At 43.8% G+C, this 27,371-nt stretch overlaps 1 protein-coding gene across 3 annotated transcripts; it reads left to right on the forward strand.

Annotated features, from left to right (window-relative positions):
- Positions 1–1,677: 1,677 nt before the first annotated feature.
- VGLL3 (vestigial like family member 3) lies at positions 1,678–27,371 on the forward strand. 3 transcript variants are annotated; one of them, XM_033052985.1, is made up of 4 exons: positions 1,678–1,770; positions 10,677–10,932; positions 16,115–16,585; positions 21,680–27,371. In XM_033052985.1, exons 1-4 carry the CDS (start codon positions 1,678–1,680, stop codon positions 21,721–21,723), a joined length of 864 nt encoding a protein of 287 aa, XP_032908876.1. In that variant the 3' UTR covers positions 21,724–27,371. The 3 variants fall into 3 exon arrangements, with proteins under 3 accessions (XP_032908876.1, XP_032908877.1, XP_032908878.1); XM_033052986.1 differs by having other exon boundaries at positions 10,680–10,932; XM_033052987.1 differs by lacking the exon at positions 1,678–1,770 and adding an exon at positions 1,895–1,967.

Raw genomic sequence — 27,371 nt, forward strand, 5'->3', positions numbered from 1 at the left:
TGGAATCCACTCACATAGATCCACAAAATGCAACAAGCTGTCAGAGTGCAAGTTAAAAAGTATATAGCAACCTTAAAATCTTAAACTGCAACAAGCTGTCAGAGTGCAAGTTAAAAAGTATATAGCTACCTTAAAATCTTCAAATGCAACAAGCTATCAGTGCTACTTAAAAAGCATTTAGCTGCCTTAAAATGTAAAAAAATTAAAATGCAACAAGCTCTCAGAGTGCAAGTTAAAAAGTATACAGCTACCTTAAAAATGTTAAAAACTTAAAATGCAACAAGCTATCAGAGTGCAAGTTAAAAAGTATACAGCTACCTTAAAAATGTTAAAAACTTAAAATGCAACAAGCTATCAGAGTGCTACTTAAAAAGCATTTAGCTACCTTAAAATGTTAAAAATTTAAAATGCAACAAGCTATCAGAGTGCAAGTTAAAAAGTATACAGCTACCTTAAAATCTTAAAATGTAACAAAAGCTATCAGAATGCTACTTAAAAAGCATATAGCTACCTTAAAAATGTTAAAAACTTAAAATGCAACAAGCTATCAGAGTGCAAGTTAAAAAGCATATAGCTACCTTAAAACCTGCATGCACAAAACTGAAAAAGGAAAAAAAAAAAAAAAACCTAAACACGTCTGCAGGAAATTGGATCTTTGTTCAAAGTATTGCAGTTTGGATGTTTCGGAGACACGCTTTCTACAAACAGGGAATCCTACAGGGGTCAGACAGAGCTATTTTAACCTCGTGTATTCATCTGACTGTTCTGGAGAGAGGAGATGTGTCTGTGTGTTTGTGTGTGTGCATATATACAAAGAGAGGGAGAGAGTATAAATTTAGAATTTTTGATTAAAGGTGTCAATTTCTGGCTGCTGTTAGGTTCAGGTAAACTTTAAAACAAATTTTATGAAAAAGAAACGTCAAATAATTCACTTTAGACTTGATGAGAAGAATGAAAGAGCAAACAAGCCTGAGTCCTTCCCAGGCTCATAAGCTGGGATAATGCTAACAAGGCATAGTCTTTTCCATGTGAGGAATGGCATCGAAAGCCTCCAAGCGCAGCACTGCAGCAGGGGCAGCTCGCTGGCAGAAATGCACGCACAGAGGTAGGCCAGGAAAATATTTCGACACAACTGCAGTCGTTACAGCCAGATCTGAGTTTTCAAGTTGAAAAATACACTCACAAAAAAAAATAAATGTGAGGAGGGAAGAGACACTCCAGCCTAGCTCAGCCTCCATCCAACACGCATCCTATGGAACGCGTCGGTTCCTCCTTCCTCCCAGCCGCATTTCCAGGGCGAATCCCCGGGCAGCGGGCGCTGCAGGTGCCACCTCCTGCTCCGGAGCAGGGCCCGGCCGGGAGCGCTGGGGCGGGGCCGGGCAGGTGCTGCTCTCCGCGGGCCGGGCGGGCGGGGCTGGAGCCGTCCCCGCCCCGCGGCGCTGCCGCCGCCGCCGCGGCCGCCGGCGCGCCCCGCGCAGCCCCGCCGCGCTATAAGTGCGGGCGCGGGGCGCGGCAGCCGCCGAAGATGCGCTGGCAGCCGGGGCTGCGCGGCGCCTGGCCGCGGCCGCCCCGCGCCGGGGAGCGGGAGCAGCTCCAGCAGCAGCAGCAGAGCTACGAGAAGAAGAAGGAGGAAGAAGGGGAAGGGGCAGACGGCGGTGGCGCGGGGCGGCCGCGGCCATGAGCTGCTCGGACGTGGCCATGCAGCAGCCCGCGCCGGCGGCGTGCGGAGCGCCCCGCTACCTGGCCGCGCCCGCGGCGGGATGCGCGCAGGTGAGCGGCGGGCAGGGCAGCGCTGGGAGATGCGGGGGGTTTTGGGGAGGCCACCCCTCTCAGCGGGTGCACGGCGCATCGCTCGCTGCCCTGGGCGGAGACCTCCGCCCCGGCCAGGCAGCGATGCGCTCCGCAGCCCCCGGGCTGGTTTGGAGATGCGGGGAGCTGCTCGGGGTGCCCCGGAGCAACGGAGCTTGGTAAGAGACCTTTCCTAGCACGGGAAAAAAGAATTTTCCCCCCAGATTCTTGCATCTGGCGGGTTGGCTTGGTCAGCTGGCGTGGGGCAGGAGGAAAAAGTTATTTCCTCGCTCCTCTCCCCGTTCTGTCCGCTGTCGTGCCTTTCTCGCCCCGTTTGCGGAGCGGAGCAGCGCCTTCGCCCCGCGGGCGCGCACACGGGCGCAACCTCCGCTGCTCCCCGCGCCCGGCACTCCTGCTAGATCGTCTGCGGCGAGTTTCCAGCTGAATTTGGTGATCAGATGTATTCCTATTTTTTTTTTTTTTTTAAGTGAATCAGGAAATTCTTATCAGGCTGACAGCATTTTTAGAACTATGCAGTGCGTGGGTGAAGTGGGACTAATATTGACTTGGCCCTAATGTAGTCATCTGAGAATACATTTTTTGGTTGTTGCTGCATTCCATAAGGTTTTATCATTATTATCCATGAAGATTGTTTTCTCCGTACATGGGAAGTGACCCCTAGTATCAACTTGCCTGGGAGACACGAGTATGGGCTAGAACATTAAAATTCCTATCGTGTATTGCTGGCTTTTTTCTTTATTGTTGGGAGACAGAGCCCGTTTGCAGAAATGATACCCCAGGTTGCTCGTGTTGTTCACTCTAAAGGCGAGCTCTGGAAAACTTGGGAGTTCTGCCTCTTGCAGAGTGCCTTTGCATTTATTTCTTCTCTAATCTTGGTCAGAGCTTGCAGAAGCTTCCATCTGTGCAGTAATTTTACTTACGAAGTTTGTATTTGGATATCTGGAGGTCCAGTTCATGGCCTGTGTGATTTGGAGGGAAAATGAATAAATGATCACTGATAGCCTGATTGTCTGTCAGAGAGACCTAGAAGTAGAAAACTGCAATTGAAACTCTGCTGAGCGTTCTGACATTTAACTCTGGTAGTGGTTGTCTGTATTTCTCTTCCAGATCTGTAGAACACTTGGTAGGGGGAAATCTATGGAATGACCGTGTCGCGTTCAAGTCCAAGTGCTTTTTATTTTTAAGTATAAGTACACAATTTCTTCCTCCAAAAGCAGGGCCATATACAAAATGTTCTAGGAGTACCCTAATGAACACCAAAGTTTCTTATAATTTTATTTTAATCTGAGTTCCTGTGAGTTATGCTGTTTAACAAGTAGAGGTAGATATAAGCAAGGCAAGAAACATAGATAGCTCTGATGAGCCAATACAGCTCTTGAGTCTTGGCTGGCACCATATGTCACATTTCCACCTAAAGCTTTCTAAAGTTGGCTATCTTACATGTTATTGACAGTTTAGCTTAATTAATCCTGGTGGCACTGGTTTTCCTGGCACACTTGGAGCTGAAGGGTCTTCACAAGATACTTGGATGTCAGACTGAAAATCTGAGCTGTTCTCGCTCAAGAAAGCGTTGCACCCAATACTGCTAACAGCTGCGAACTTTAGAGTGGTTTATGTATTTTCTCTGAATCCAATATTTTCTAAATTTAAAAAGAAAAAAAGGTAAACATAGAAGGAACCCCTCATGCATCAAGATTTATTGTTTGGGTAGTGAATGATATTTTGCAAGCCTCTGTTCCTTCAGACTTGTCCTGTCAGAGATGCTTAATCAACTGGTAGAGAAGGTTAAAAAAAAAAGATGAAGAATCTGTTGCCAGGTTTTTGGTTCTTACACATGTGTTCAACATGTAAAACACTCCTGCACTCTTTGTGAGAATGATGACCTTTTTAAAGAATGTTCCTCTTTGCTGGAATTAAAACTGTGGTTTAAAAACAACAGTGAGTGGAGATGAATTAGTGGGATATCTTAAAAATAAATCTGTTCATTGGAGATGATGAAATGGAGCTCACCTTTGAGATATCTGAGGACTCCAGCAAGGCATTTTTCAGTGGTATTGTACCACACTGGTGTCTCTCGGGTTTTTTTGTTCTGAGACAGAAAGCTCTTCCATGTTGTGCTGCTGTTGGCTTTCCTTTTCTTCTCAGGGCTAGGAGATGTAGGTGTGTTACCCTAAAACCTCATGCATTTCCACAGGTGTCTGTAGTAAAGCCATCTCTGGTGTGTAATTGGCTTTGGATATCAGTTCTGTGTGCTTTAAAGAGCCAAGCAGCTCTTTAGCTGTGGAGCTGCCACTGCAGGCTCAAGTTCTGAGCCCCGGGGTCTCTCTGGAGAGCCAAACGTGTCGTGTTTCTGTGGGTCAGGGGCAGTTCAAATGGTTGTCTCCTTTTTTATTTTTTTTTTTTTAAGTGGGAAGTCTCAGACTGCTTTTAAATGATGGACTAGTGTGCATCTGGGCTGTGCAGAAATGTTGTAGCCCATCATGCCTTTTTAAAGTTTCCCCACACTAAAGTTATTAGCGCATTTCTGCGTCCGTATTTTTGTTCCTCCCTTAAAATCAGTGCAGAATTGACTTTTGCCTTGCACAGAAAGGCAGAATTTCTGGAAATGTAGCTTTCACCAGTCCTTAACCAGGAAAAGACTTGCTGGCAAATTAATTTAGATGGGATTTTTTATTTTTGTTTTTAAAGCTCTTAATGGACCGAAGCCTGAATTCCTCTTGAATGTTAATGGGAGTGTAGGCTTAGCACCTTAGATCTTTGAGATTGCTCAAGTCCAGGGTGCTTGCTGGAGGGAAGTAAGCAAAACATGGATATTTACGTTCTCATACGGTGCCAGAATGAACTGATGAAGATGGGGTGTGGCCCTGATTTTACAGATAAATGGGGATTTCCGTACTCCTTTGCCAAAAGAGGAGCGAGTGTGTGCCGGTGTTAGGATACGAACGCGTTCCTGTGTCTGGTGGGGAGCTGTGCAGGCGTGAGGGTAAAACCCTGCAGACTGGCGAGATTAAAATGCTCTTCTGCTGTCAGCCTTGCTGTGCAGCTGAGACAGTGAGCTTTGGCTTTCCTGTGGGCTGGGTGAGCAATGGGTGTAACGGGATTCGGAGAGGCTTTGGGAACACGTAATTGGAGCAGAATCCCATTGTATTCCCGGCACACGGGGACGGCTTGTCGTGTCACGTCAGCCTGGGCACAGCCAGCTGCAGGGCTGAGGCTCAGGTAGGGCTCACCCTGGCTCACCAACACACCAGCTAAAGACCTCTGGAACGGGAAGTTTCAGTAAATGGTAGTTTTGGAATTTCTCCATGGTATGTAGAGGCAAGTCAACATCCAAGCCAACACCGTCCTTCCTAAATCAAGTCTTGCATAAGGAGGTTGTGATAGGCTCAAGTCAGACTTTCTGCTGGCAGTGCTGTAGACAGGCTTGCTCCAGATAAGGCCTTGTCTTCATTAGCAATTTAGGTCACTAACTCGGCTCTTCCTTCCAAACTGACAGAGCTGCAGACAAGGACAGGTCACATTTGATGCTGGGTCAGCCGACTGTGGCTGAACCCCAATTCACATACTGTAACTTATTTTTTTCAGTGAAACTCTTTGCATCATGTGCCCCCAGCTTTTGAGGATGGGCTTGTTATGCTGCTTATGCTGTGTGGCAGTCTGCCATGGCCAACAGCAGAGCATGTCACCTTCACATTCAATTTTTGCAGTTCAGGTTCTTTCTCAAGGCTATTCCTCTGCTGTTTGCTAAACTTATTTCTGAGCTATATAACCTATATAACTCATCTACTCAGATTTACAGGATGTAAAACCTGGGTTAGGTCTTGTCCTGTATGTGAGGTTTTGTTTGGCTCAATCCCATGAGACATCACTGATTTTAAAAGTTTGGCTCAGTTTACTCTGTCATTCTGACTGGGACCAAATTCTGTTTGATCTTCTCTAGCTACATAAAATTAGACTTTTAAACTTTAAGGGTGCATGTCTGTTTACATGTACAGCAAAAGGTGTATAAATTCATTCTTTTTTCACCACTTCCCCCCATCAGCAGCACACAGCAAGACCTCCAGGCTGTACCTCTACAAATCCAGTGGCTCAGCTGAGAACAAGCTCTCACCTCACTCATTTGTGTGTATAGAAGTAATTGTTTCATGTTTTTAGGGCAGTGCCATAAATACATCTCTCAGTCCCAGCATTCAGTGCCCTGACTTCTTAGAATTGTCCTCTCCCTTGAATACTTTCTGTGTTATCAATTGGAGCCTGCTTGGCAGACAGCTCCACAAATGGAGGACTGTCTGAGGATTTGCCTCGAGTTTGTTGCTGGAATTCCTTCTCAGAAGCTTATGTCAAATGACAGCCTTTTTCTCAGGATAGGGTCATATAGTGTTTCCTCAGCGTAGTTATTCTTTATTTTTGGTTCCTGTTCTTTTTCTCATAATGGAAAATCTGTAACAGGTGGCCACAGGCACACCAGACTTTCATGCTTGGGAGCATAAAGGACCATATGCTGTGTGGTGGCATGTATGGAGATAATAAATTGTAGGAAAAGGCAACCAGTTTATACAAAAAGTAAGAGCTGGCCTGATTTTTTGATTCAAACTTGGCTAAAGTAAAACCTTCTCTATTCTCAGAGTATGGTGGGGTTGTTTTTCGTTTGTTTTGTTTTTTGGGTTTTGTTTTTTGGATTGTTTGTTTGGTTGTTGTTGTTGTTCTGCTGGCTACTAACTGGTTTATGCTAGAAGTGACTTTTTTTCAATTTATGGGGAGGAATGTTCTGACACTTTTACCAGACGCTCTGGGTGAGACTTGAAGTCAGTTGGACTTTTGCCACAGGCTTTAATGTGGCCAACATTTCTCTGCATGAGAACCAGTTTGCTTCTTTCTTGGTAGGGGATGTCAGAAAATAACAGGAATCATCAAAGTGAGGGTTTTGTGTGAGATTCTGGACTAAATGTTTTCTTGGTCTAAAAGTGCTCATGAAGACAGGATAATGATTGTTTAGAATAAACTTTCTCTTTAATATTCCCATATCAGCAGTGATATGCTGCTGACTTCCAGTTTCCTTTTGTTGTGCTATTTGAAGTGAAGAGTTTAAATTTTCTTTGAAATTGCCTGTGTGGCAACATAATATTATGAAAATAATTTAATCTTGGTTGAAGCTGAATTCAGCCTGGGCTGCACAGCTCTATTTACCCAGAGATTGTACCATTTCAGCCACGAGCTAGGATCTGTTACCTAAGGGATATAGACACTGAATTTCCCTGTTTTTTCCCTTAAATTCTGCATTCTGAATTTAAATTCTTTATTCTGCGTCTTGGCCAAGAACAGAAGTTGGGTGTTTGTTTTGTTTTTCAAAGGCTGCTTAATATCAGTGTCTAGTGTAAGGAAGGGAGAGGTGTATTTCATGAATATATTAAAGTACTGAACGTTGACAAGAGATAACCCCGTGTTTGGTCAGAAAATACTCTTTGTAAAGATCTTACAGATGCAGTTGGCTGCTTAAATATATGCTAGAACTGCTCAAATGAAAAAGTACAAGTGAAACTGGACTAGCTGAGGTTAGTTATCATAAGCCTACCCTGGTGTTTGTGGTTTTGTTTTTTGTTTTTGTTCCCTCACACCCCATGATTGTGGGACAAATTCATTTAGCAGCTGATGATCTTGCATAGTTTTCCACTCACACAACTGCAGTCAAAAATACTGTGAGAAGATTACTGTTAAGGTCAGGACAAAAATAAGGGAATTTGTGTGCAACCAGGATATTTTAGATGGGTTGGGGGAAAAAGACCTCACATTATTAAAGCATGTATACAGTGCAAAGGATGTATATACGCTGTGTACAAGGAAAACTTGAGCTATTTCTCTCACTGTAGTGTCTTGTTTAAAGAGTTTTGCAATTACAGGCTAATAATTTCTTCCTGAAATGCAAATTAATTAGATCTGTGTCTGATCATGGGCTTGCTGTTTTGAAAAATCGTTTAATTTAGAACTCTCATCCTTTGCAGATAACTCACTGCAAACCACAACTTTGCACTGTAAATAACTTCAATCCACACGAGGCCTTGCTCTTGTCCCTCAGTCCTATCTTTTTTTAATTTTTCACATTTAAAGAAAGGGTCTGATTTGATGTTTTTGAAAGGAGTAAGTGCTCAGAGCATCTTGTAATGACTGCCCATGGACTGGAGGGGAGGGAAGAGAGTTGAAATGGAAAACGAATTAGATTCTTAAGCTGTGGAAGGGGGAACATTCCTGCACAGAGAAGCGACTCTGGAGATAAGTTTTAATTTCCTGAGCTCCAGTCCCTGTATAGGAACATTGAAAGACTTCCTTCCTGATCACCAAGTCAAGCCAGGGGCTGTGTTAGCGGTGTGTGTCTGTCTGTAATTGCGTGCTTGTGTCTGCATTTGCATAACTGCAGCATCAACGTGAGCACCTGCAGGGATGGGAGCCCACTTTTGGTGTGTGCTGCCTGTGTCCAAGGTCTGCCATGTAACAGACCTGTTCAGATTTCTCTATATAGGGTCTCTTTAGATTTCTCTAAATAAGATCTCTTTTATACTTCATCTCTACTTTGAAAACAAAGCCCTAGTCGAAACCAAAATGAGAAAAGCACCCTCCCCTACCACTTGTCCTGCATTTTTAAGAGGATCTGAGTTGTGGTGCAGCTTCAGGAATGGTCAAGGCAGTGAGGTTGATGCCCTGCAGGTTTCCAGTGCACGTGTCTCCTGTCTGTATAGTGTTGCTGGAACTGCTTCTGTCTTACTGAAGCCACAGTGGTCTGTGATTGCTCAGGCAGAACCACGAAGCTCACTTGGAGTGATATCCTAGGGAACATTTGGGTAACAAACATTAAGAGACCTTTCCTGAGATGTATGTTTGTTTGTTTGTTTACAGAAGGCACGAAGCACTTCCAAAAAAAGTGTAGGCTACCCCAAATTCTGCATTTGCAAAAATATATTTACAACCTTAGACTGTTTCATTTTAGCAATTCTAGTTTCTAGTAAAACTGCTTTATTTTGCTGTTTCTGTATTTTTGTATGTTTCATTTATTTTTAAAAGTGAGTCCCAGTGGTTCTCCCTTAAGTCTAGGTAATATTGTGCTAAACTGAGCCACAGTATAACTTTGTGAAGCACAGATTTACTGGAATTCCAGGCCATTGCCTGGATATCTCCAACTGAAATAAAATTGCGTTCGTCCCTCACTGCAGTTCGTGCAACAGCATCTGAATTAATGGTGTCACTGAGCTGTTTTACATTTATCAGTTAACCCACTGGAATGTCAGATATGTTGCTTAAGTTACTGTGAGCTTTAAGTATAATAGGTTTTAATTCCACTTGTCAATAACTCTTTCTTACAGTTATTTTTTAAAATAACCGTTCATAATTAAGACTTTGCCCCAGAGCATTTATTTTGTACTACAGAATTTTTTATCGGATTATATGATTTTAGAAAGCACCAAATTTAAATGTATTGATGGTACACAAGGTCAGAAAACAACTTTTGATTATTTTAAGATTGTACAAGTATATTTATTGTAAAAATGAAACTTTATAGACTGTGTAGTTGTTTAACTTTTTCTGTAGAACTACTTTGGAAAAAGGGTAAAAAAGCCATAAACTTAAAGAGATTCTGATGGTGCTAGAGTGTTGCCAAGCAAACCATTAAAGATAAGTCAAACTGTAATTCTATAGGAATGCTATGAAATACTTCTGCATATGGACTGTAGTTGTTTTTGGGTTCCTGAAAGTGCTTGTGTGTAAAGTCAGCTGTGGAAATGGCTGGCTAGCTAAAAGCTATGATTCCTGCAGCTTGACTGTTGTGGGGAGAGGTTTTTGGTTTTTTTTTTCTGTGAAAACAGTTGTAAAGTGGAACATCTGAAAAATATGTTCCATGCAAAATGGATCTTCACACACATTTATTTTGACATTTAGGTTTGATTTGCAGGAGAGAGAGAGAGAAGATTCTGAAATAGCCATTCACAGATGGCTCGAGAGGGTTTTACTTTTTCATATGCTTCTCTGTGTTTTTGGTTTGGGGTGGATTTTTCTGCATGTGTTTGCGGACTTGTCAATCCCCCTGTTCCCCAGATCACATTTAATTTTTTATGACTTGAATTTTTTTCCTTTTTCCTAAAAGCTGGTGTTAAAAAAAATACAGAAGGAAAAGAAACCCCTCCCACCCCAACAAACCACCCCAAACCAACCAAAAAACCAAACTCTCAAACCCCTGACCATCTCCAGTCACCACTCCAAGGTATAACTACGGTAAAAATTCTGTCATCAGAGAGTAAAAATTTATGCATTTTGTGGAGTTTGATAATACAATAGACAATCTTTCAGGAAGCAGGGAACAGTCCCATCTTTACAGCCTCAGCAGTAAGTGTGGGGAATCCAGAGGGCCCTCTACACTCAGGTGGAGGAGCGTGCCCAGAGAAACCTGGTGCTTCCCAGCTGGATGTGTGAAATGCAGATGCTGTGTACCTGGCCACCCTTCCACAGGGCTGGGCTTGGCCTCTCCAGCCTTTATTGATGGAATAGCCTCTCCAGGTGGGAGTCAGGAGGGAGTTGTTAGAGCTGTCTGCTTTCTTTTGGAAGTTTTGAGTGAAAGCTGGTGCTGATAAATTGTGGTTGTGAGCCATGCCTGAGGAGCAGGTCCATCTGTGTGGGAGGAACAGAGACTATGAAGTGGGTGCTGGTATTTTCTTCTTTGTGAAATGCCAGTGTGAAATATCCTGGTAGTCCAAATCTAATTAGAAAATGAATATTCAGTTATCCAGTGTATTCAATTATTTTTTGTTAAGGGAATCATAAGTTGAGCTTCCAGTGAATGCCATCACTGATAGATCTCTTGTTTGTTTTGTTTCTAATCCCAGAAGAAGTTAGCTGTGTACAACAAGATGCAGGAGTCTCTGGAAGTGACCCTTCCCAGCAAGCAAGAGGAGGATGAGAAAGACCAGCCTGCCGAGATGGAGTACCTGAACTCTCGCTGTGTCCTGTTCACCTACTTCCAGGGAGACATTGGTTCCGTGGTGGATGAACACTTCTCAAGAGCTTTGAGCCAAGCCAGCAGCTTCAGTTCAGAGACTGCCCTTTCCAAGAGCAAGGCAGGGCTGAATCCTCTGTGGAGAGGTAAGAGGGGCAGGAACTCACTCTGTGGCGTGGCTTACTCGGGCTGCACGGCAGCAACACACATTGCATTGCAGCTGAAATTCTCCTTCTCTGTGGAAGTGGAAAAATCCCCCTCAAACGTCCAAGAACTGAGGAGCTTCTTGGGTTGATCTGAGGTGTTAAAGGGGGAGAGAGCAGCCAAAGGCATGGAAGGAGCAGGCATCTCCTGCCATATCCTGTCTCTGCCAGGGCTGGGTGGGAGGGGGCAGAGCTCATGTAGCTTCACAAACCTCTGCTGAAAGCTTGGAGGGTTTTTTTTTTAGCTCCAAGTGTGAAACTTGGCCTGTGAGGCCAGAGCAAAGCTGTTTAGGGTGCTGGCCTTGGACGTGAAGGAAACCTATTCAGCCTTCTGGAGTGAGTTTGCCAGGTGATGAGGCAAAGTCCAGGATTTGTCCACGGCTGCTTTCCAGGTGGGGAGGAGCCAGCAGAGGATGGAATAGGCTGGGGAGCAAGCCCTGGCTCCTGTGGCTGCAGCCATGTGCTGTTCTCCACTGCAGCTTGCTTGTGGGAGAGGTGCAGGTGATGTTATGGCTTGCTGGGTGTAAAATGGGCATGGCATTACTCTGCATCCAAGCAGGGAACAGAAATGTGGTGAGTTCTGCGAGGCATTTACTCACTGTCCTAACACTTACCCCTTGCTATGCACATAAATGCCTATATACATTATATGTATTGGCCTGGCAAAGAGCAGATCTTGACAGGGACACTTGGTAGCCCTTACAGACAAAACTTCCAAGTTGGAAAAAGTGTGCCAGTAAGGCGCTGTTTCCATTTTGTTGAATGTGGCAGTCTGGGTGTTTTTTAAGGTTCTCACAGCTGCATTATTTCTGATCCCATCATTATGTGGACTGGTAGAGGGGTGCAAGCTAGGCTTGGTGAGCAGTGGCCTTGCACTGGGTTGATGATTCAGGCACTGGTGGGGTCTGAGCAGGAGCAGTGGTGCTCCTCATCAGCCCTGTGGAGGTGAGGCTGCGCTGATGAAAGCCACAGATACTAAATAGAAATGGGATATTTGGAAACAACTGTGAAGAGAAAAATAGCACAGGAGGACTTGCTTTCCAGAAGGATGATGACAAATCCAAGGAAGTTTAAGCAAAGGTCAGCACAAGTGGCTGGGGAGCTGGAGGAATTTATGGCTTGAGCTGGGACCATTAACATTAATGGGAAATTTTCCGTTGACTCGGCTGAGAGCAGGATTGAACCTATGCTTGCTAAAAAGGAGACTGGAGCGTTTATAAATGGCCCAGACAGGCTATAAATGTTTGAGCAACGGGATCAAGGCAGTCCCCAGAGACCCCATGCCCACAGCTAGCCCTCCTCAGCCAGCTTGGGGACGTTCTGGGGGTGGGGTCATGGTCTCCCCTTTGGCCTCAGATGTGCCCTGTTGTTTGTCCCCCCTCTGTGGTTCCACAGCCATCCCCAGAAGGCTCTCCAGGGGACATGGGTGACCTGGTGTGAGGTTCTTGCTGCCTCCTGACCCCGTGTGCCCCATGCCCTCCGTGGGGAATGGGGGTCGGCGTGTCCTGAACATCTTCTGGGAATGAAGTAAGGAGATACGCCCTGTGCCATCCCTGCACCTGCTGAAGGGCCATGAAAATCCCTGGGGAGGCTGCTGGGAGCTCTGAGAGCTGAGGGCATTTGCTGCTCCAGAGAAGAGAAGCTGACAGGAGCTTTATCAGGTCCAAATGGGATTCTGAAATATTCCTGCTTGAAAACAACAGGGAAGGACCAGCCCTGACAGCTTGGTCTTGTGGTTTATGCACAATATCAAAGATGCTCAGTTACAGCACGTGAATGTGAGTCTGCATCCCATTACCTAAAGAAGTAATTGGCTTGAGGTCCTTCCATAAATAACCTTCATGGGTAGTCAGAATTGGTGTCAGTTTCTTACTAGGACATCAGAAAGAAAAATTCTTTTTGCAACAGCTGTTTTGGGAGGTACGGGTTTCAGTGGAAAGTGTGCGAGCATGAGCTGGCTCCCAGCTCACTGAGTTTTCTCCTTCATCTGAAAGGAGGGAGTAGCAATGTTTTTGACTTTTTTTTCTCATTTTTTTTTTACTTTTATTCTTTCTTTTTATTTTCTTTTTTCTTTTTTTTTTTTAAAGTTGTTCTGATTAAAATGCGAGCCAATTTTATCATTAAGATGATATTGCAAGGTGGTTTTTTTAAATTTTTTGAGGAGGGATTATGCTTACATATAAAAATTAGAAATTGTTGTTCTGAAAAGAGCAAATTTCATAATTTCTTTGTTGAAACTACTGATCAGATTAGGCTAAAATTATTTTGAAAACTGATTTTTTTTATAAAATGCAGTTCCTACAACAGGCTGGAGCAATGCAAATATTCAATTTTAGGTGTAGCTGCCTGAAATATTTTGCAGCTAATGATACCTTGACACTAATGTTACTTTAATGGTATTTTTATCAACATGTTTTTCCTTACTGGAAGTGTTTGGCTGTTTTTCTATCTTACTTTCCTTTCCTCTTGCCTTAAGTGAGAGCTGATGTTGTGCTACAGAAAGGTCCATACGTTGTCTCCTTTGCAGCGTGTGCACTTCTGGAGTGTTTTCAGTGTGTGCTGTGAACATTTGGCTTGGCCACCATGAACATTTGGGTTGGCCACTGTGAACATTTGCATCAGCCACAATCTCGTGGTCCCTGGGCTGTTGCCTTGTCCCTGATTCCCTGTACTTAGGGTAGGAAATTGTGGTAACTGCATTATCTTTCTTGGCAGGCAGTTTTTGTTAAATGCCTCCTGAAAGGTCGTGGAAGCACAGAGATTTTTTTTTTTTTTTTTTTTTTTTTCTTTCTCAAGGGCAGTGTGGAAAAGGCTTGGAAAAGGCTGTTTCCCATGTTCCATAGAGGCCAGGTACCCCTGAGCACTGGCAGTGGGTGAAATTTTTCTGGGTGTTTCTATAACCTGGATGGAACCACACGAGGCTTTTCCCAGCGAGGATGGCCACACTTAGTGGTGGCACTGGGGGGCTGACCCGTGACAGAGTCAGGCAGCAGCCTTGGCTTTGTTAAACCTGCCAAGGTTTGAAAAATGGAGGTGACCCAACATGTTTTCTGTGGCTGAGACCTCCTGCATGACTGGCAGAGCCAAGCTGTTATGCAATCCAGGATGAATTCATGTTGGCAGATTCAGTGGTTTAAAGTGCTCTCTCCTGTTACTAAAGCTGTCCTGCAGATACTCTGTGGTTTTCTGTGCTTTTTTTGAAGTGCAGTGCTTTGGATTTAGGGCTTTTCCATGCAGATAACAGCCAGATAGTTTTCAAAAACTCGATTACAGAGGTTAATTTTCCAGAATACTGGCAGAGCATTGTCAAGCTATGCTCCTCTGTTAAGTAGTGTGGAAAACAACAGACTGGACATGAAGTTTGCTTTTTTTTTTGTGTCAGCCCTGCTGCCAACAGCACAAGCCATGCATACACACTCTCCATCTCAGTGTAATCCCTTTTTACAAGGAATGGTTTACAAATAAGGAACAAAACCAATGTTGGAGGGGTGCTGAGGCTTCTGTAATATTCTTGAAGCTCTCTAGTCTTCAAGCATTAATTGCAGTAGAAATACATGGCTAAAACCAACTTTTTGAAGAAAACCACGTTGGGATGCAGTTTGTCAGATAAGCTTGCAGCCTCTGAAGCATTTTGGCACAAAGTTTTGGCTCTAGGTTTGTCCATGGTATGTGTGCAAAGTTTGCTTCCAATATCGGAAGTTAATCAGACTCAATAAACTGCCTAAAATCAAAGCCAATTGATGTGTGGAAAAACTTCTATGATTTTAATGGATTTTAAAACAGAGACATGAGTGTCCTAGTGATGCAGTCAGAAAACACTTTCAAGTTTTTTGCTTCCAAAATATTTTTGTATAAGCCAAGTTCAGAGGGAGGAGGGTTTGAAGAATCTGTTCATTCTCAATGGTGTCTTCACCCAAGTCTCATTCCAGCTGCTTATTAAAGCAAAACAAAGGTGATTTAAAAAAAAAAAAGTACTTTTACAAAAGTTATGAGGAACAGAGGATTCCTTGTCTCACCAAATATTAAACTACCCTGGCTTTATTTCTCCATAGGCTATTTTTATGACTGTTCTTTCATCAGAGATGAAGTTCTGTATTTTTATATTTCCATCCCTGACCAAAAAAAATTAAAAATCTTGTTGGAGCTGAGACATATTGCATGAAGCAGTACTTTCTAGCATGAACTGGCAAGAGGATTGTGAGAATGGAGAAGCCAAGACTTTGCTACACATCAAAAGCACTAACTTCTCCTTCAAAAGAGGAATTTTTAGAATGTGATTTCATAATGTAGAGGTATTGGAATCCATTTAAATATAAGCTAAGCCCTAGCTGTAAGAAGCAGCAAGGCTTTTAGTTCTGACGAAAACCTCTTTGAGCTACATAGATGGTTCTGCTTGCATGATCCTGTTGACTAGAGGGCACCATGATATATTCTATAGAGGGCTAACATGAGCTGTGTTAGATATGACCTTTATCCCATCAAAGCATGCAACTAATTTGAGAAAATCAGGTATTCTTTTAGCCAAATGTTTCCTGTTCTGCAGTGTGAGCTGGTTCTTTTTTCTCAGGAGCATTTGCAACCACAACAGCTGCCTTTATAAATTATGTTCTCTAGTCTGGGCAGGAGTTAGCATCGCATCACAATTTCTGTACCAAGATCCTGAGAGGGCTCAGACTACAGCCTGAGGAAGAAAAATCTTATTAGGGGGAGGAGATCTTTTGTATGTAAAAACCTGATGGGAGGGAATGAAGATGGGGGAGCCAGGCTCCTTGCAGCAATGCTTGCTGACAGAACAAGAGGCAATAAGCAGAGATGAGAAAACAGGAAATTCCATCTGAATACAAGAAAACTTTTTGTTTTGTTGGGTTTTTTAGGTTGGTGGTTGTTTTTGGGGATTTTTTTTGAGAGGCTGTGGAGTCTGGAGCTTGCTCAAAATCTGACTGGTCATGGTGCTGGACAACTGCTCCACTTGAGCAGAGGAATTGGACTAGACAATCCTCCTACCTCAAATGTCCTGTGATTCTATATTTACTGAGGAAATTTGTTAGAGACTTCAGAGTGTAGCAAATCACTTTTTGTCAGTTGTGCAGCTTCAGTCATACTTCCCTTCTTTCCTCCCCACCAGAAAGCTCGACGATTTCAAGCCAAAGGAGCAGCTTCCCCACCTCATTTTGGACCAGCTCTTACCAGCACCCTCCTCCTCCACCCTGCTTAAGCGGCGTGCACCCCGATTTCCCCGTGACTGCACCAGGCACCTTCCCAACACCAGACCCCACCAGCTGGGCAGGCCATGCCCTCCACCAGACCGCCCCACCCGCTCCCCCTGCCGCCTCCGAGTCGTGGCATTACCCCCTGGCAGCGTCTCAGGTGAGCCCCCCGTACGCACACATGCACGACGTGTACGTGCACCGCCACCACGCCGGCGCGCCCCGCGACCCCCGCTACGGCTCCCTGCTGCTGCCGCCGGTGCGTGCCAGGATCCCTGCTCCCCAGGGGGACAAGGCAGAGCCCGCCGCCCTCGCCAGCGCTACCTCAGCCTGGGCTGGAGCCTTCCACGGAACCGTGGACATCGTGCCGGGCTTTGGCTTCGAGACAGGTAAGGCGGCTTGGTTCGGGTTGGTGATGTTCTAGGGGGTGTTGGAGCAGAGGTGTGAACTCCCTGCAACTCTCTCAGAGCCATGCCCAAATGTCTTTCCATGTGGGAATCCCTCCTGTGATTGCTGTCAGCTTGATCTGCATTTTTAATTTGTTTCTTTTTGTTTAAATATTGTGGGAAAATATTAATTATGCTTCCATTAGGATAATTAATTGCTCGTTCAGCTAGTTCATATGTGTTACTGTATGTAGTTTTTGATTGGTGATGGTTACAGTAACATGTACTTTACATGAGCAAGCAAGAGCATTTATTTAAGGAAATCATGGGTTTAAATAGTATACATCATGTAAAACAATTTAGAGAAGGTTGATTGGGTAGAGGAGGAACACCCTTTTTAGAAACACACTCTGTGGCTAGAGTTATGTACGCTGCAGGTGTGTAATTTTTGTTTTGGGTTCCTGTCCTTGAGAAGCCTGAGAGCAAAGCTCGTCCAGCCTGGGAAAAATCCTGGCTGGATTTTCCTAGGCCTCAGACAGTTGCCCACACATATGTGCATCCACCAATACACAGCTCCAGTGAGCTAATAACTACATCAGCACTGCATTTTGAGGTGGAACAGCTCAGCATTTCCTTCCTGTGTAGTATCCAGGTGTCACAGGGAGAATGGAGGTGCTGGTTGAGCTGTGCTTGCCGTCAAACTAAACATCTTTCTATAGGGTCTAGGCAGAGGTGTGTGAATTAAATTCCTTTTACTGCAGTGTCTGTAGTCTGAACTGCAGACCATGAATTCCATCTGTCTGGGAGCTTTGAGTCTCTTGTCTCAGTATCAGAAGCTGTCTGGCATCCCTCAGGGCTTGAAGTTCCTTGCAATCAGGTGACTGACAGTTCCCAGTGCATCCATCCTGGAGCTCACTGAGGGCTTCTTTTTCTGTTTGATATTTATCTCACCAGCAGAAATCCTTGCAGATTAGTACTTCTTAAAGACAGTATGTTATCTGATTAAAGAAACACTAGGTTTGTATCTTTGTCCCCTTTTCCTTTAAGTATCTGTCTCCCTTTTTGATAACTCACTCTGACTGGTTCAATGTGTGAGAAGCATTTCTTTGCCTTGATTAATGGGCAGGGGAACAAAGAATGGGAAAAAAGACTTTCTTAAAGATGACATACTATGAACCTAATACAAATCTCTGCCTCTTCCCTTTAAAGCAACCAGTAATCTCTAAATGCTATGCCACTTGCTGTCTTGATGTCAGTTAAACCAAAGAAAAAGCTTATCAGGATTCTTAACAATTTATATATAAATTTCTCCAGAGTTGGGTTAGGTCAGAGTGGCAAGAATTTGTCCATTCTGAAAGCATTTGCTCATATACCCTGGAGAAAGTAACCCATGGAGCTGTCAGTATATCAGATTCTGTGAGCTTCAGGTGATTTATGTTAAAGTTCGTTTGGTCTGTACCTGGACATTGCCTTTTGGAGTCCTTCACTTACAAACTGATTCTCCCTCTTCTTGCCATGGGTCACATTCCTTGTGCTGCTGTCACACGTGATTATTGGAACATTTGCAGAGCTCCTCACGCTGAATTATGTGGGATGGTAGTGCTGGGATCAGGGCAGGCTGGCTGTAATCTTACCCTCCACCAGCTACATTTTTGCATCTCTGCCATGCCAAATAATCGATCTCATGAATGGATGGTGCAGAGTCACTTCAGAGGTTAAAGGGAGGTTCCCACCCCATGCACGGTGTAGTTTGGGAATTTATGTTTCAGAACTCGTTGTGTGGGACATCAGCCAGCACAGAGCTGACAAATTATTGATCTGGCTTGCACATCTGTTTGAACTTACATGGCCCTGTTTCAGGGGATGAAGAAGGATTTAGCTACCTGATTGCCATTAAATGTGGCTTAATCCTCACGTTGTGGGCTGCAAATTAACCCTTTGAGAAGCTTCTGTATTGATACAAGTGGGATTCAAGAAAATGCTACTAGGTTTGTGTCTGCTGGTGTGTAGTGTCTTTCCACAGTGCTCAATATGAAGGTCAAGCATTGATATAAACACGTTGGAATCAGCACAGGTTTTTTGGAGTTTAGGCCTGCTGGTGTTGGGCTGTCACCAGCTCTGCCTGTGGCTCAGGACTGCAGCCATAATTCAGTGTCACCACTAAAGCCTCCTGCTTATGCTAAACCACGTCCAGCACTGAAGATCAGGGGTTGGGAAGGGCAATTTGTGTTTTGCAGTGTTGCTGGTGGTTATAGCCATCAGTGCTGTGGGTGGGAGGTGTCCTGCACACCCTTCAGGTGAGCAGTGGGATTTGGCTCTGCTGCTGGCAGCCCGTGGGGAGGAGAGCAGAGAGCTTGCCTTGCAGAGCCTAGGAGGATATCCTGTCCTGCTGTTGGACAGATGTGCTGGGGGAGGCTTCCTGCAGCCCCAGCACACTGAGAGCAAAGCAGACTTTGGCAGGAGTAATGGCTGTAAATCTATAAAAATTGAGGTGCACATTCTTTATCCTGTACAGTTACTCACATTGAGGTGAGTAACTTCAAATTTAGGTGAACTAATCCCCTTCCTTTAGTCCTGGTTTGCTGTGGAAAATCCCCTTTTGGAAATGCCCATATGTCAGTGTGATGCATTGAATTTGGAGTTTGATCCCTTCTGCACACGTGTCTGTTCAGGCACATCCCACAAGTTTGTCACAACTCATTAAATTTCCTTAGGTGGTCCCACAGAACCTGTGTAATGTTTGTGTGGAAATCAGGTGTAATGTTGGTGTACCAGGGAAGGGGAATTTTGCTGGGTCATGCAGTGGAAGTGAGGATTTCCTTGCTAAAAGGAAAGCACTGCAGCACTTGCACTGTACGTGGAAGCTCTCAGTGAGAAGCAGATTGGGTTCTTGGATTCTGCATTAGGACTGCAGATGGCCTTGCCTTGAAGGAGATAGGAATATAACAAGGAAAAAGCATGGAAAATGTTCCATATTCAGTTCTGTAAATAGGACAAGTTTGGTTTTTTAGATAATTTTCTCTTGCTGTTCAGAGTCTGTAGCTATACCTTAAACTCCTTGTTGCAGTTGTCTTGCAAAGACACCTGCCTAGGAGGTTCAGCTCTGTTATTCTCCTTCTACCACTTGCTGCTGTCAGGTGGAAGATCTCTTAAATGTGTGTATGTCATTTTTTAAGCAGCTGGAGCCATATAACCTGTTTCTCTTCTTACATCTTCCATGGCCTCTGGTGTCATTTAGTGGCCCACTGGTGTACTTAAATGACTTCTTTATGCTCTGAAAGGTTTCTGCTGTCAGACTACAATTTTTTTGGGAGGGTCACCTTTGTTTAAAAATTGTAAGCAGTAGGGGAAAAATAGAAATAGCCCCAAATTGTCATCACTAACTTTGAGGGGGCTTTGAAGGGAACTAACAGCAGTTCATTATGACTGTCTGTGTATGATGCTGCCAGGGAAAAAAACAGCTCAAGCAACAAGGAGACAACTTCATTGAATGAAGAGCCTCTGAACATGTTTTTATAGGCATGCTCTAGCTGAGGGGTATCCCAGTTTTTCCAATCTGAAGGAACAGGTACAAGTGCATGTGAAATGGAGCAGAAAGCACTGAACAAGGTTTGGAGGTTTGGTTAACCACACCTGTGGGCTTTGCTTCCACTTTCTCTTCACTGCTGGACACACAAGTGTTTGTGCCCTGCTTGGGAATCCTCACATGGATAGAGCCATATGCTCTCATCTTTTATGTGAGTGCTCACTGCTTTGCAGCTCAGCTCTGAAATGTTGATCATCATTAAATATTTAACTGTTTATAATCTTAAAGCAATGAGGTAGCTGTCAGATCTGAATCCTCCATGCCTACTAGGCTGTTTGAAAACTTGTGGGTCTTCTTTCATGTTCACTGTGTGATTGGATTTGGAAATGAGATCCATGCCTAGCACATGGATCTGTCACTTTTCACAGGTTAAACGTCAAATGAACAGGGAGCTCCAGTGGTCACAACATCATTGAGGACTGGAGTTGCCCCTGTTTACATGAGTGGTGAAATTAACCCTAAATTCTTAGCAAGCCTTGATACATTGCATAGCAGGAATGATGATGTATCGAGGGAAATGTACCTTCATTTCATGAAATATGATTTACTTACCGCAAAACATCAAAGGGCAGGTTTTAATTGAATGCCTTACTACCCCTGAAAATACATGCCTGCATCTCAGTCTTTTACTTTCCCTATAAAGGAGCAAGAATGTATCTTCTTTGGGAAATTTAATCTGCACCTCCCCTTTTATTGTCTGGATTTGAGGTTTATGCCCTGTTAGGTGTGAATCTAGGGATTGGATCCCTCTGGAGCAGAGAAATCCCAGATTATAATGTAGGTTCCAAGTCTGTAATGCTAAAGCCACAACATAGCACCACATTTATTAGATAGTCCTCACTTTTTTACAAAGGAAAATGTTAGAGAAACTCATAACAAATGCAAGCTGAAAACCATTAATTTTTCCCATGTGGAAGCACTAGCCATTCTTGGCTGAAGATCTTGCACTCTGTAGGTGAAATTATTTGGGGTTTTTTGCCTGCTGCAGGAAGGTTTTCCCTCTGTCCTCTGCGAGGTGAAATGCCACAGAAACTGAAATCCTGACGTGTCCCAGGCATTTTCTAGAGGAGATGGTGTCTCTGGCTGGACCCTGCCTGGAAATAATTGCTCTGCTGCATACTGGATAATTGATACAGACCTTTATTGGAGGACTTTTTCACTCCATGCCATGCTCCACATTATCTCAAACCAAAGAAGTGCATACAGGAATTTTGTCACCATTGCTGAAATGCTTGAGCCAGAATCAAACTTTCAATATGGTTTAATTTTACCCCTCATAAACTAAAAAGTTTGGAGCAGTAATGCTGTTGCTGACAAGTCCTTTAAACTGTTAAATTACTGTTAAATTGTGATTTTTTTTTTTTTTAGTTTTTCCATTATTTATTTATTTATTTTTCTTAAACAAAACTTGTTTATCCTCACTTCAGTTGCTTGGGGCAGAAAAAAAAATTTAATTTGTTAATTAATATTTATTAATATTAGTTCTTTTCCTTTTCTCTTCTGAAACGTAGGTCTACAGCATCAGGACAAGAGCAAGGAAACTGCTTGGTTCTGAAGTCCAGAGAAACTGAGACCAGCTGGAGCTGGAGTGGGCAGAGCTGGTGATGCAGGGTGATGCAGCAGTGGTTGACTCCTTCTGCATGGAGCAAAGGACACACATGAAGATGAAGGGCCAACTGTTCTGGTTTTGCTATTGAGCCTTTTATTTGTAAGGCCGTTTATGGGTCCCACAGTGTTGGAAAAAAAAAAAACAAACCAGAAACCTAACTTTTCTTTCTCTCCTCATCTGAGCCTGCTGCAGCTGGGCAACCTAACTCCTTTCTGCTCCTTTAACAGTGTTTTGTTTTGTTCAGCTTGATATTTTTATGGACAGTCTCAATAGTCAGGAAAAAGACTCTCCCTTGACTACAGTGCGCCTTCTTTCAGGAATACAGTATTTTGTAGCTCTTTGTGCATCTATTTTTGTAGAAATACAGAAAGTTTGGGTAAGGATTGATGGGCTATTTTAGGATGACATATTTTTTTAAAAAAATTGTAAAATTGTTAAGTTCTGTTTAAAGAACTTGCTCTCAGAGAAGCACTGGCAAAAATGTATAAAATGCTATTTTTAGATGTCTGTGATGTGTTTGTGCATTTTGGGTTTTTTTGTTTGTTACCTCAAATGTCTATCTTTCCTTTCTTTTTAAAGAGCTAAACTCCTTTGTTTCCACTTTACTAGATTCTGATGTTTTTGTCCTTTTGTTCTAGCTTAAGCAAGTATAATTCGCACCTGAAGTCTCAGCCAAATATTTTTTCCTGGTGTTAGATTGTAGTAAAAGTGTTTTTGTTTTTCTTGCTTCTAAAGGTGGCTTTGTGCCGTGCTGATTGTCAGAAGCTCGCAAACACCTTTAGCACAGAGCAAAGCTTGAGGTCACAGCAACTGCATTTCAAAATGGACCAAATACTCTTAAATCAGACACAAATATGGGCCTCATCTGTGATCCATTGAAGATGTTGATCACAGTTCCCTGTGGGTTGTGTTGCAGTACAATCTCACAGGCAGGACTTTCAGCTAAGCCATTTTGAGGTGGTAACTTACAACATCAATATTCAGGGAAATGGAAAAAAAAAAAAAGATATATTAAAAATCCAGGTTGATAAAAATGTGTGGCTTGTGGAAACAAAAGGGTTTCAACTGGCCTGCTCTGTGTTCTGAGCAGCTCGAGGCAAGCACTGCAGTTCCCATCTCCCGTTGACTTCAGGATGCGTTTGCGGTGTCGGAAGCAGCCGCGCGCGCTGAGCCTGCACACCCCGGGGCTTGGCAGCCACCAGCAGCAGAGCCTGGCCTTGGAACAGCAGCATGGCCTCGTGGAAGCGCAGCCCTGTGCTTGGGAAACCCCCCTGGCCTGGGCCTTGGCTCTGGCTTGTGTAAGGAAGGCTGTGGTTGGAGCCAAGGTGAGCCAAATGAAATCCTGGGTAAGGGCTGCGAGGTCGCCGTGCGCTGGAGCTGGGTCAGGCTCTGTGCCCAGCCCTTGGGGACTCCCAGGTGTCAGCTTAGATGGGACTGAGGGCATCCCAGGGTCAGGAGCTGGTTTGCTGGGTCCTGGCTGTTGCTTGGAGATGTTGCCTTTCTGCTCTGTGCACCCAGGGTCCTTCTGCAATGTTTCCTAAGGCTCTTACAAAGCGTTATATTTCTGTCACTCTCAGACATCCCTGTCTGAAAGGCACACTGGCCTGGAAAAACCAAGAGACAAACACATGGCTGAGATAAGAAAGAGTTTAATTTTAAGGCACTGAGTGTTGTAAATGTAGTTTTGTCAGGTGGAGACCACATGGATCTGTGTGTGAAAGGGGAGGGGGCACTGGGAAGTGCATGCCACTCTGAGGTTCCCTGCACTGCTGCTTCCCTCCAGGCTTTTTGAACTTGATCCTGTGAGGTGTTGAGCATTCTTCCTTGTCAAGGCAGAGGGCTTGACATGCTGGCACTGGAGGCATTAGGATTATATCACAATTTGGCAAGACCCTTAAGTCTCTACCTTGGTGATTTGAAGTTGGAGACAGCGTATAAATGCTGAATGGGCTATGCTTAAATATTGCTTTAAAGTAATAAGGTTGTAGTCTGTGTTGGGATGATGAATTAAATGTGGTGGGGTTTTTTTTCCTCATCTTTGTAGTCCATCAGTATTTCTTTCTCTCAATAAATTTCACTCTCATGACAGTTCTTTATATTATTGCTGCTCTGGTGGAGCTAGCTCCTCAATTTGTCAATAAATTCATAATGCAGTGGGAAAACTGTAGGGGAGGGAACAGAGTATCAGCTGCCACAGTTCACTTTCTTATCAGGACAGTACAGTTCAGGGAATATCTCAAGAAAAAGAGTTCTGACTTAGGAATGCTCACAGTATTAGAAATACTGGGAGGAAAAAAAATCTAAGTTGGTTTTTTTTTTTTTTTTTTTTCTCCCCTGGACATGGCAAAGGTGGAAATCAGAGACTGTGTGTCCTCGTTGAACTTCAGGGAGGGAGAGTTTGGGTGGCAGGGGAAGCATAAGAAAAGGGAGCATTATTTTTGAGGTGTTTCACCTCCTGAAATAGTTTAAAGCCTAACAAGAGCAGTCTGCTCACTGCCTTCCCCTTCACAAGCTCATACTATGAGGGACTCCTCTGGTTAATTCTAGATGTTAAAGCAGAACGGGACAGGAATGAAACAGGCCCACAGTTTGCACTGGAATTTCTTTCTGGATTGTATCGCTGAGTTGTTGGCTAGTGGGGATGAAGGAGTGGGGAAGCTGTTGCCTCTTCCACCTCCAGGACTACTGTTCTGCACCCAGTGTCTGCTGCTGAACCTGGGACTGAGCTGGCAGAACTTCTGCACCCTCTGGGTGACAAGTGCCAATAAAAACCTGCTGTTGTCTGTAGCCATTCATGCACCAGTCTGTCGACCTTGAAGGTGAAATAAATTCTCCTTTTCCCCTCGGTCACCGATTGTCATTTGTGCAATCAAGTGAGAAAGGAAAAGCCTTAAGTGCCTAGCAGCAGCCCTCCTGTGTTCTAAAATACAAGGGATGGAAAAGGAAAAAAAAAAAAACCACAAACCCATCCTTCCCTGTGACAAACTTTTAAGTTAAATTCAGCAGATTTCCTTCTCTCCCTCTTTCCCATACACGCACTCTTGCACACACGCACAGAAGTGCTTATGAGAAGCAGATGCTGCCGTGGTTCTGCTCTTGGAAGAGGGGAGAGCTCGCCTGCAGTGGTGGGGAATCGATGGCAGCAAGGAGGAGCTGAAAGGTTGAGACAGCTTGTGTTTCTTCAGATAGGAAAAAAAAAGGCCCTAGAAATCAGGTCATAGATAAGATGTGTGTCTTAATGCATTTACTAAAGGAGTTGTGTCATTCTTTTTCTGTGTGGTGTGTTTTGATGCTGTCCCAAGAAAGTGGATGATTCATTTTGAGAGGGCTTATAAAACATGTTGTACTCTGTCACTGTTTCTGGGAGAACATAGGGAAGTTATTGTTTTATTTCAAGAAACTCAAAATACTGACCTCCTCGAAGTTGTCCAGGATTTTATTTTATTCCTGTTAATGTTGAGAAATCTGACATCAATTTTTATGTCTTCATTTGAAAACTGGAAGGGTTCAAGTAGTCCGCCAGTTTTTTCCGACGGCCCATTTCCATCCCAACAAGAAGATGGAATAGTGCAGGTGCTGGCTGCCCAGGAGATTGGATTTCTGGAATTTCTGAAGAGCTGAATAAGCTGCACTTGGCAATAGTAGAATGGACTCTGTTCTGATCCCTTCCCTCACCAGACACACGAGTTCATGTGGTCCTCGGTGAATGGCAGTTTTGTCTCAATCACCCACACCTGCATCAAAACACTTTTGAGAAGAGATCTCTCATCCCAGCCTTCAGACAGGGAGGGGAATGTCACATTTCCCCCAGCCTGCCCTTAGGATTGCCTTGCCTCACCCAGCCTTTCTGCTTCCAGGCTGTTACATATGTCTTGCTATCCCCCTCCCAGAATTCTACATGTGTATGGATATATTTCTCTACAAATATATTCATACACATGCACATGTAGCTAAACCTGGTTCCCTCTGTTCCACTCTCGTGCCTCAAATGCATGTCCTTTGGAAATGAAGTGAATGACTTCATCAAATCTCATCTGAGATGGAAAATGTAGGCATTTTATTGCATTCTCTGTTAACTCAGGAGTGAATTTTTTCCCTACTTGTTAAAAAAACCCAAACACAACAAAAACACATTTAAAAAAACCCTTTCAAATCACCTGATTTGTATCTGTAAAGATGATCATGGAATCAGCAGTTATGTAGAGAGGTGCAATATATTGCCTTTCAGCAGACAAGCCTATCTCTGATTATGATTATTTTAATTAATTTCAGGTACAAGCTTTTGCTCCGTATCAATGGACCAGCGACATATATATTTCCTTATAAACAATTTAGAAATATATATATTTTTCAGGTGGAATTCTTGGTTTTGGTATGCCAGCCTTTGAGCTTCTAAAGGGTATTTAGTGATAAATATTGTTTGTGTGTGGGTTTTAATAAAAATTGATGCATGTTGTTTGGAACTAAAATCTCATGTAAAGCAGGAAAGTATTTAAAAATAAATACTGCTTTTACATATTAGCCCTATGGGCACAATCTGAGAGTTGTGGTGCAGGAAGATGCCCCTTTTATAAAGTAAGGTTCTCTTGCCTGAGCAAGTTCAAAATCCAGGAGACGCTGGAGTGGTCTTGGAAAGGTTGAGCTGGTGGAGCTGGGAGCAGAGATGATCCTCTCCAAATTGTATTGACATGGTTGGGCAGACACTGGTCAATATACTAAATTTAGGCTGCGTTAGCAGGTTGATACTTATGGGGTGAGCTGGTTGCCAAGGGGAACTGCAGATGTCCCTGGAAAGTCATGTTTTAGCTGTCCTTGGTCTGCTCTCCCAGCTCTTGCTCTGCAAAGTCCAGGCCACCACAGTGGGATCTCTGAAAGCTGGGCTGCAGTTCCCTGGTAGATGCACCATTTTTATTTTTTCAGCTCCCAATAAAGAAAGTGTAGGGATGGGGGTCATTAAAACACTCCAATTATTTAATGCACCTGCTCTAAGGCTCAAGCCTCCAATATAAATCAGCTGTGCTCTGTGGCTGCTTGCCCATAGAAGCCTGGATGTTGTTTCCTCCCCTCAGTGTCCCTGGAATCCTTCAGTGGCATTGAGATGGTTGGGACTAGCCTTGGATGCTGAATTACAGTCCAGTGGTGGCCTGGAGGCTGCTCCAGCCTTGATTCTGGTGAGCTGGGGCTCAGGTATTTGGTACCTAGACAGCCAGTGTTTTATAGGAGTTTGAGGTTTACAGGAATTGACTGAAGTATCTGCAGAACTGTGCTGCACTTTCCCTGCTCGCTCTTTGTAGCCATTGTTTAAAACCATCAGTCAAATCAGGGTCCCTCTCTTCCCCCCACCTGTTTTCCCACCTTGCTTCCCTCAAAACTCCATTGGAATATTTGCCCCTTGCATCAAAAACTGGGGTGGGGGGGCCTTTGTATAAAGAAAAGTGTCACTGTTTATTACTGAATAAATAATTTAATGTGAATTTTATTGTTATATTTTTTATGTAGCATTTTCAGTTTCGTCTGTATTTCTCAACAATTAGCTAATTCTTTTTGTTCTTATGCAACTGAAGAACTCATAAATCTCTTTGTAAATTTCTGCA

Source organism: Catharus ustulatus, chromosome 2 (genome assembly GCF_009819885.2).
Source record: "Catharus ustulatus isolate bCatUst1 chromosome 2, bCatUst1.pri.v2, whole genome shotgun sequence".
Classification (NCBI taxonomy): Eukaryota; Metazoa; Chordata; class Aves; order Passeriformes; family Turdidae; genus Catharus; species Catharus ustulatus.